Source organism: Tachyglossus aculeatus, chromosome 11 (assembly GCF_015852505.1).
Source record: "Tachyglossus aculeatus isolate mTacAcu1 chromosome 11, mTacAcu1.pri, whole genome shotgun sequence".
In the NCBI taxonomy this organism is placed as follows: Eukaryota; Metazoa; Chordata; class Mammalia; order Monotremata; family Tachyglossidae; genus Tachyglossus; species Tachyglossus aculeatus.
Window position 1 is genome coordinate 36,873,261 of NC_052076.1, and position 10,087 is coordinate 36,883,347.

The window sequence follows — 10,087 nt, forward strand, 5'->3', positions numbered from 1 at the left end:
TGGGGAGGATACAAGGTGATGAGGTTGTCCCACAGGGGGCTCACAGTCTTCATCCCCATTTGACAGATGAGGGAACTGAGGCCCAGAGAAGTGAAGTGACTTGCCCAAAGTCCCACAGCTGACAATTGGCGGAGTCGGGATTTGAACCCATGACCTCTGACTCCAAAGCCCGGGCTCTTTTCCACTGAGCCACGCTACATCAGACTTTCCTGAGCCTGCAGAGTTGCTCCAGTGGACAGGGGAGGGGAGGGCGGGAGGCTTGGGAGGGAGGAAAGAGCAGAGTTCAGGGGCCTGGTGAATCCGTGGCCCTCTCCCCGCTTCCCAGAACTGCAGCAATCAATCAATCAATCAATCGTATTTATTGAGCACTTACTGTGTGCAGAGCACTGGACTAAGCGCTTGGGAAGTCCAAGTTGGCAACATCTAGAGATGGTCCCTACCCAACAGCGGGCTCACAGTCTAGAATCAATCAATCAATCAATCGTATTTATTGAGCGCTTACAGTGTGCGGAGCGCTGGACTAAGCGCTTGGGAAGTCCAAGTTGGCAACATCTAGAGACGGTCAATCAATCAATCAATCAATCGTATTTATTGAGCGCTTACTATGTGCAGAGCACTGTACTAAGCGCTTGGGAAGTACAAATTGGCATCACATAGAGACAGTCCCTACCCAACAGTGGGCTCACAGTCTAAAAGGGGGAGACAGAGAACAGAACCAAACATACCAACAAAATAAAATAAGTAGGATAGAAATGTACAAGTAAAATAAATAAATGAATAAATAAATAGAGTAATAAATATGTACAAGCATATATACATATATACAGGTGCTGTGGGGAAGGGAAGGAGGTAAGATGGGGCGGATGGAGAGGGGGACGAGGGGGAGAGGAAAGAAGGGGCTCAGTCTGGGAAGGCCTCCTGGAGGAGGTGAGCTCTCAGCAGGGCCTTGAAGGGAGGAAGAGAGCTAGCTTGGCGGACGGGCAGAGGGAGGGCATTCCAGGCCAGGAGAAGGACGTGGGCCGGGGGTCGACGGCGGGACAGGCGAGAGCGAGGTACGGTGAGGAGATCAGCGGTGGAGGAGCGGAGGGTGCGGGCTGGGCTGGAGAAGGAGAGAAGGGAGGGGAGGTAGGAGGGGGCGAGGGGATTGATGGACAGCCTGGAAGCCCAGGGTGAGGAGCCCTACCCAACGGCGGGCTCACAGTCTAGAATCAATCAATCAATCAATCGTATTTATTGAGTGCTTACTATGTGCAGAGCACTGTACTAAGCTCTTGGGAAGTCCAAGTTGGCAACACATAGAGACGGTCCCTACCCAACGGCGGGCTCACAGTCTCGAAGCAGCGTGGCTCAGTGGAAAGAGCCCGGGCTTTGGAGTCAGAGGTCATGGGTTTGAATCCTGACTCCGCCACATGTCAGCTGTGTAACCTCAGGCAAGTCACTTCACTTCTCTGCGCCTCAGTGACCTCATCTGGAAAATGGGGATTAAGACCGTGAACCCCACATGGGACAACCTGATCACTTTGTATCCCCCTCCAGAGCTTAGAACAGTGCTTTGCACATAGTAAGCGCTTAACAAACACCAACATTATTATTATTATTATTAGAAGCAGCAGCAGCTTGTGCCCCCCACCCATTTCTCCCAGTTCTCCTCCCAGACCCCAGGGTCCTCCATTCCCTCCGCACACCTGGGCTGGCCTCACCCCAAGTCCCCAGGGCAACTGAGCTGCGGCAAGGGGAGGAATCCAGGGAGATCAGAGGAGTCGGGCCTCTTGGGAAGCGGGAAGAGAAGGGGGTAGGGAAGGGTGGGTGGGGGGCTGGGAATTCCCCCCACACACACCAGTCTAGGCCTGCCCCTCCAGCCAGGTGGGAAGAGCAGGGAAATTCCACAGCGGGGGGCCCAGGGAGGGGCTGGGGGCAAGATGCCTGCTTTTGGGGAGGGGAGTCAGGTGGCAGAAAACCGGGACATTGAGAGGAGAGCCAAGGTGACAACTAACCTGGACATTGAGGCGGGTGTCCCGAGGGAGGGCAGGACACCTGGGTCTGGAGCAGGAACTCCTGAAGTTCGGGAGGGAGCAAGACCCCTGGATTCAGGAAATGGAGAGGAGTCAGGGGCTGGGGGCAGAATCATCATCATCATCATCAATCGTATTTATTGAGCGCTTACTATGTGCAGAGCACTGTACTAAGCGCTTGGGAAGTACAAATTGGCAACATAGAGAGACAGTCCCTACCCAACAGTGGGCTCACAGTCTAAAAGGGGGAGACAGAGAACAAAACCAAACATACTAACAAAATCAAATAAATAGGATAGATATGTACAAGTAAAATAAATAGAGTAATAAATATGTACAAACATATATACATATATACAGGTGCTGTGGGGAAGGGAAGGAGGTAAGATGGGGGGATGGAGAGGGGGACGAGGGGGAGAGGAAGGAAGGGGCTCAGTGTGGGAAGGCCTCCTGGAGGAGGTGAGCTCTCAGTAGGGCCTTGAAGAGAGGAAGAGAGCTAGCTTGGCGGATGGGCAGAGGGAGGCCATTCCAGGCCCGGGGGAGGACGTGGGCCGGGGGTCGATGGCGGGACAGGCGAGAACGAGGTACGGTGAGGAGATCGGCAGTGGAGGAGCAGAGGGTGCGGGCTGGGCTGGAGAAGGAGAGAAGGGAGGTGAGGTAGGAGGGGGCGAGGGGATGGATGGACAGCCTTGAAGCCCAGGGTGAGGAGTTTCTGCCTGATGCGCAGATTGATTGGTAGCCACTGGAGAATGCCAAGGTGGGTGGGGGGCGCGGGGTTGGGGGAGAAAGGGAAATGGTGGAGCCAGGCGGGGACCCAGGGGACAGCTGCCTCTCTTCCAGACACCAGCTGCTCCTGCCCGTCCTGCCGATCCTCCACGGGAGCGAGGCGGGAGTCGGGGCAGAGAGCGGCCCCAGCCCGGTGGATGGGCCGGAGAGGCTGGAGCCTGGGGAAACTGAGCCCTGGGGCCTCCCAAGCCGGGCATCCCGGTCCCCGTGACTCCCTACCCGCCCCACCCCATCGCCAACTCTCACTGGTTGGCTTCCCCAGTATCTCTCAGCCAGGGTGAAGTCTCTGTGTCGGAATCTCTCTGTTTTCAACCGTGCGTCCGTGTCCGTCTCCACGCACATCAGCGCTTGCGAGTGTGATTGTGGGGTGGGGGGGAAGAGAGGGAGGGGGTGAGTCTCTTCCAGCTTGCCGGCTAGGCCTCTGGTTCCGCCTGTCCGCGTCTCCCTTCTCCAGAGCCCGGAGGAGGGGAGCCTCCTGGCCTCCTGGTTCTGGATGGAGACGGGACGCCTGAGTTCTGGGGGAGGGAAGGGAGGGAATCTGGGAAGAAGGGGAGAGGGCAGGAGAGGTAGCCTGGATGCTGGGGGAGGCCCAGCCTTGCTCTGTAGGGGAGGGGAAGGGAGAGGAGAGGGAGTGACAGGGGGAGCTGGCCAGACAGGGGTGGGAGGCGTCTGGGCCTGCTCCTGCTCCTGCTCCTCTCCCAGGCGGGGCTTCCTGGCCTCCCCCCCAGGGCGAGGGAGGGACCCAGCCGAGGAATGGGGGGGGAGAGGGAGGGAGAGCCCAGCTGGGAAGGGAGACAGACAGACAGACAGACAGAGCCGAGTGCGAAAGAGCCAGGGAGACGGAAAGGAGCCCGAGGAGCTGGGGGAAGCAGGCTCCAGGGATTGAAGAGAAGAAGACAGAGGGAGGGAGCAAGAGAGATGGAAAGAGAAAGGAAGGGAGAAGGGGAGAGGCAGAGTGAGTAGGGAGGAGCAGACAGGGAGGAAGGGAGCCAGAGTGGGCAAGAGAGAGAGACAGAGATAGTAACCAGAGTTAGGACAGAGAAGAGAGGGAACAAAGGTGAGGAAATAGGGAGGGGGTTGGAAAGACAGAAAAAGGGAAAAGGAGAAAAGGGGTTGGACCTCCCCATGTCTCGGGCCCCGGAGGCTTTCCCGTAGGGGAGAGACGGGCAAGATGGGTCACCTCGGGCCCGGGAACCTCCTGTTGCTGCTGCTGCTGCCCCCAGCCCAAGCCCCGTGGCGGGACCCGCAGAGCCACCAAGGTGAGTGAGTGCCCCTTCAACTTGAGTCCTGCCCCCATGGCCTCCTCGCCGACCCCAGGACTCCTGACGTTTTCCTCTCAGTGACCCTCCCGCCCCCGCCTGTCCCAAAGGTACAGAACGGTTGGGTCTGGGGGGGGGTTCTGAGCAGGTGGCCAGAGAAGTTGGGCCCAGGTCCCGAGAGGAAGGCTGGAGGCTGGGGGTTGGGGGAGTTGGGTGGGCAGGTAGAGAGGGGCCTCCTGAGGGAGGTCGGGCCACCCTAGGGGAAGAAGAGGAGGAGGCTCTCTCACCTCTGGGAGGCTGCAGGAGGGTTAGCGGGGAAGACGGCCCCACCTGCCCCTCCAGATCCCAAGCCATCCCCCGCCGCTCACCAGGCCCATCGGAGTGCTACCAGGTGAACGGGGCAGATTACCGGGGCAGCCAGAACCGCACGGGGCCCCTGGGGGCCGGCCGCCCCTGCCTGTTCTGGGACCAAACCCAGCAGCACAGCTACAGCAGCAGCAAAGACCCCCAGGGCCGCTGGGGCCTGGGGAGCCACAACTACTGCAGGTGAGATGGGGGAGGGAAAGGAAGGGGGGTCCCCGCTGGAACAAGGGATGGGGGCAGTGGGTCCCAGGTGATATCGGCGGGAGCGGTTTGAGGTCTCAGGGGTGGTGGCCCCCTGAGAGGCTGATCTAGGGCTAGCCACTGCAGTTCCAGTCAGGATCCGGGCTCCAGCTTCAACTGGCCGTGGGAGGGACATTACGGCGAAGGGAGCGGGGCTGGGGGAGCGGAAGTTCGACTTTGACACGGCCCCCTCCCTCCTCGGCTCCCCCCAAATCCCATCCCTCAGGAACCCCGATGGGGATGTGCAGCCCTGGTGCTACGTGGCAGAGACGGAAGAAGGGATCTATTGGAGATACTGCGACATCCCCACCTGCCACAGTGAGCGGGGGGCCACCGGGGGAAGCCTGGCTCCTGGGGAGGGGGGGGCGGAGATCTGGGGACACGAGTACCCGGAGGATCTGTGCCTTTTAGACTGTGAGCCCACTGTTGGATAGGGACTGTCTCTAGATGTTGCCAATTTGTACTTCCCAAGCGCTTAGTACAGTGCTCTGCACACAGTAAGCGCTCAATAAATACGATTGATGATGATGATCTGGGGAGGGGGGCGTTTGGGTCCTAGGAGAGAAGTCGGGCTGGAGGCCGGAATGCTTGGGTTCCTTGAAGCCTGGGAAAAGCTGGTGGGAGGGTCGGGGGAGTGGAAAGTCCCCCCGAGCCTATTCTCCCTTGCCCTCCCCGCAGTGCCTGGCTACCTAGGCTGCTTTGTCGATTCGGGGGCTCCCCCAGCCCTGAGCGGGCCGAGCGGCACCTCCACCAAGCTCACGGTCCAGGTCTGCCTGCGCTTCTGCCGCATGAAAGGCTTCCAGGTAAACCAGCTGGGCCCACCCATCTCCCCCCAACCTCACCCCTTTCCCCAAAGGGAGGCTGCCCCTCCAAGATCAGCACATCCCTCCCCGCCGCCCCCCGAAAATAATAATAATAATAATGATATTTGTTACGTGCTTACTATGTGTAAAGCACTGTTCTAAGGGCTGGGGAAGATTCAAGGTTATCAGGTTGTCCCACATGGGGCTCACAGTCTTAGTCCCCATTTTTCAGATGAGGGAACTGAGGCCCAGAGAAGTGAAGTGACTTGCCCGAAGTCACACAGCTGACAAGTGGCAGAGCTGGGATTCGAACCCATGACTTCTGACTCCAAAGCCCACGATCTTTCCACTAAGCCACAGGCCCCCTGTCTTTCTCCAGCTGAGTCCCGGGGAACTGAGGCCTCAGGGTGATTGTCCCCCCCACCCCGCTCCTCCCTTGCCCACAGCTGGCTGGGGTGGAGGCCGGCTACGCCTGCTTCTGTGGCTCCGAAGGGGACCTGTCCCGGGGCCGCCCGGCTCCGGCAACCGACTGTGACCAGATCTGCTTTGGCCACCGCGGCCAGCTGTGTGGGGGTGACGGGAGGCTGGGCATCTATGAGGGTGAGACCAGGGGAACAGGGATGGGTGGTAGGGTGGGGCTTCGGGGTGGTGGTGAGGGGTGGGCTTTGAGGGAGAGGCGGAGGTAGAAGGAGAGGGCAGAGTTGGGAGGAGGGGGCGGAAAAGATGGTGAAAGAGTAGGAGACCCAGAGAAGGCCAGGGCAGGACAGGGCAGGGTGGATCCTGAGGCTTGGGCTGTGAGCTCCCTGCACAACTGGAACCCCGAGTGAGTAGGGAGGTAGAGGGGAGAGGAGGAGCCTCCGGGTACCAATTCTCCTTCCATCAGTTTGAGGGGTTGTCAATCAATCAATCATATTTATTGAGCACTTACTGTGTGCACAGCACTGGACTAAGCGCTTGGGAAGTCCAAGTTGGCAACATCTAGAGACGGTCCCTACCCAACAGTGGGCTCACAGTCTAAAAGGGGGGGTTGCGGGGTGAGGGGTACCGAGGGAGGATCTCTGGGGAGCTGTGGGGCCAACGGCATCCTGACCCAGCTCTCTCACCCCGGCCCCCGGCCCCAGTCTCCGTGGGTTCCTGTCAGGGGAACTGGACGGCCCCCCAGGGAGTCATCTACTCCCCGGACTTCCCGGACGAGTACGGCCCGGACCGCAACTGCAGCTGGGCGCTGGGCCCGCCGGCGTCGGCCCTAGAGCTCACCTTCCACCTCTTTGACCTGGCCGACCCCCGGGACCGGCTGGAGCTCCGGGAGGCGGGTTCGGGTCGACTGCTGGGGGCTTTCGACGGGGCTCAGCCCCCACCCCCTGGGCCGCTGCGCTTCCCCACCGCCGCACTCCTGCTGACCTTCCGCAGTGACCCCCGGGGCCATGCCCAGGGCTTTGCCCTAACGTACCGAGGTGAGGAGACCCCGACGACCCCTGCCACCACCGATGCCCTCAGCCCCGGGGATCATCATCATCAATCGTATTTATTGAGCGCTTACTGTGTGCAGAGCACTGTACTAAGCGCTTGGGAAGTACAAATTGGCAACATATAGAGACAGTCCCTACCCAACAGTGGGCTCACAGTCTAAAAGACTGATCTAAAAGATCTCATTCCCCTGCACAGCCCTGGCAACCTGCAGCCGGAGCCCCGCTTCCCCACCCCTTGCAGGTTTCGCCTTCCTTCCAGAAATCCCTTCCCCTGGGCCCAGAGCCCCTCCGAGAGCCCAGGAGTCCTGCCTTCAACCTCTATCTTCTCTCCTCAGGTCTGAGGGATCCCGTGGAAGATCTGGGGTCCCCCCAGGGCCTCATCCAGACCCCACCTGTTCCCCCAGAAGGAGCCAACGGGAGCCGTGCCCCTGGCCCCCAGGATTCATCCACCAGAATGGGGGGTGAGAAGCTGGGGATCGACGGGGGAGGAATAAGGGCGTTAGTTTTCCCGCCCCGATGGGAGGGAAGGTGACCGATCATCATCATCCATCATATTTATTGAGCGCTTACTATGTGCAGAGCACTGTACTAAGCGCTTGGGAAGTACAAATAGGCAACATCTAGAGACAGTCCCTACCCAACAGTGGGCTCGCAGTCTAAAAGGGGGAGACAGAGAACAAAACCAAACCGACTAACAAAATAAAATAAATAGGATAGATATGTACAAGTAAAATAAATAGAGTAATAAATATGTACAACCGTATATACGTATATACAGACCGATGTGACTCTTTGAGACCCGGGTCTTCCCTGACCTTCCCCTCCCCTCTCAGTTGGGGTCTTCTCCGCAGTGACCGTGGTGGCTGTCCTACTGCTGCTCCTCTTCTCCTTCTACCAGCTACGGAAACGGTAAGTGGGCCCTTGGGGCCAGTGTGAATCAATCAATCAATCAATCAATCGTATTTATTGAGCGCTTACTATGTGCAGAGCACTGTACTAAGCGCTTGGGAAGTACAAACTGGCAACACATAGAGACGGTCCCTACCCAACAGCGGGCTCACAGTCTAAAAGGGGGAGACAGAGAACGGAACCAAACACACCAACAAAATAAAATAAATAGGATAGAAACGTACAAGTAAAATAAATAGAGTAATAAATATGTACAACCATATATCAATCAATCAATCGTATTTATTGAGCGCTTACTATGTGCAGAGCACTGTACTAAGCGCTTGGGAAGTACAAACTGGCAACACATAGAGACGGTCCCTACCCAACAGCGGGCTCACAGTCTAAAAGGGGGAGACAGAGAACGGAACCAAACACACCAGCAAAATAAAATCAATCAATCAATCAATCAATCAATCAATCGCATTTATTGAGCGCTTACTATGTGCAGAGCACTGGACTAAGTGCTTGGGAAGTACAAACTGGCAACACATAGAGACAGTCCCTACCCAACAGCGGGCTCACAGTCTAAAAGGGGGAGACAGAGAACGGAACCAAACACACCAACAAAATAAAATAAATAGGATAGAAATGTACAAGTAAAATAAATAGAGTAATAAATATGTACAACCATATATCAATCAATCAATCGTATTTATTGAGCGCTATGTGCAGAGCACTGTACTAAGCGCTTGGGAAGTACAAACTGGCAACACATAGAGACAGTCCCTACCCAACAGCGGGCTCACAGTCTAAAAGGGGGAGACAGAGAACGGAACCAAACACACCAACAAAATAAAATAAATAGGATAGAAATGTACAAGTAAAATAAATAGAGTAATAAATACGTACAACCCTATATACATATATACAGGTGCTGTGGGGAAGGGAAGGAGGTAAGATGGGTGAAGCCGCCCGGGCGGATGAGGTTATGGTGAGAGGTCCTGGGTGACAGGAGGCCAGAGGGCTGGGTTGGGGGATGCAAGGGAAGGGTTTCGAGGGGAATGGGGTAGATTTCTCTCATCTCTTTCTCTCTCAGGAGCTGCTTACTCGTCCCTGGGAAAGGGCCGGTGGGGGGCCTGCTCGTGCTGGGGACGGCCCACGGGGTCCAGAGAGGCTGGACCGTGTGGTACCGTGGGCCCCAAGTGGCGGCCGGCCCTGGCCCCCCCGGCGACGGGCAGCCAGGTGGGCTCCCGCCCGGCTACCGGCCGCTCAGCGCTTCGAGCCAGAGTTCACTGCGATCGCTCATCTCTGCCCTCTGACCCCCCCCCAGGTCCTGCCCTACAGGAGGCTTTTCCCCCGCTACCCCTGGGGGAGGCTCTTACCCCTAAAGAGAACCTCTCCCACCCCAAGGACTGACCCTGCCCTTTCTGCCAAACCTACCTACCTCTGAGGCCTAGAAAATAATAATAACGACGGCATTTGTTAAGCGCTTACTCTGTGCAAAGCACTGTTCTAAGCACTGGGGGGGGGATACAAGGCGAGCAGGTTGTCCCACGTGGGGCTCGCGGTCTTAATCCCCGTTTTACGGGTGAGGTCACTGAGGCCCAGAGAAGCGAAGTGACTTGCGGCGGAGCCGGAATTAGAACCCGTGACCGCTGAGTCCAAATAATCATAATAATAATGTTGGCATTTGTTAAGCGCTTACTATGTGCAAAGCACTGTTCTAAGCGCTGGGGGGGGATACGAAGTGATCAGGTTGTCCCACGTGGGGCTCGCGGTCTTAATCCCCGTTTTACAGGTGAGGTCACTGAGGCCCAGAGAAGCGAAGTGACTTGCGGCGGAGCCGGAATTAGAACCCGTGACCGCTGAGTCCAAATAATCATAATAATAATGTTGGCATTTGTTAAGCGCTTACTATGTGCAAAGCACTGTTCTAAGCGCTGGGGGGGGATACGAAGTGATCAGGTTGTCCCACGTGGGGCTCGCGGTCTTAATCCCCGTTTTACAGGTGAGGTCACTGAGGCCCAGAGAAGCGAAGTGACTTGCGGCGGAGCCGGAATTAGAACCCGTGACCGCTGAGTCCAAATAATCATAATAATAATGTTGGCATTTGTTAAGCGCTTACTATGTGCAAAGCACTGTTCTAAGCGCTGGGGGGGGGGGATACGAAGTGATCAGGTTGTCCCATGTGGGGTTCACAGTCTTAATACCCATTTTACGGATGAGATAACTGAGGCTCAGAGAAGTTAAGTGACTTGCCCAAG

General features: G+C 57.1%; 1 protein-coding gene across 3 annotated transcripts; it reads left to right on the forward strand.

Moving 5' to 3' along the window:
• Positions 1 to 3,865: 3,865 nt before the first annotated feature.
• Positions 3,866 to 9,346, forward strand: KREMEN2 (kringle containing transmembrane protein 2). 3 transcript variants are annotated; one of them, XM_038754478.1, is made up of 9 exons: positions 3,866 to 4,057; positions 4,429 to 4,603; positions 4,887 to 4,978; positions 5,339 to 5,463; positions 5,910 to 6,063; positions 6,585 to 6,917; positions 7,268 to 7,393; positions 7,711 to 7,841; positions 8,920 to 9,346. In XM_038754478.1, the coding sequence occupies exons 1-9, from the start codon at positions 3,970 to 3,972 to the stop codon at positions 9,271 to 9,273; spliced, it is 1,578 nt and encodes a 525-aa protein (XP_038610406.1). In that variant the 5' UTR covers positions 3,866 to 3,969; the 3' UTR covers positions 9,274 to 9,346. The 3 variants fall into 3 exon arrangements, with proteins under 3 accessions (XP_038610406.1, XP_038610407.1, XP_038610408.1); XM_038754479.1 differs by having other exon boundaries at positions 7,766 to 7,841; positions 8,920 to 9,228; XM_038754480.1 differs by having other exon boundaries at positions 7,784 to 7,841; positions 8,920 to 9,228.
• Positions 9,347 to 10,087: the final 741 nt, after the last annotated feature.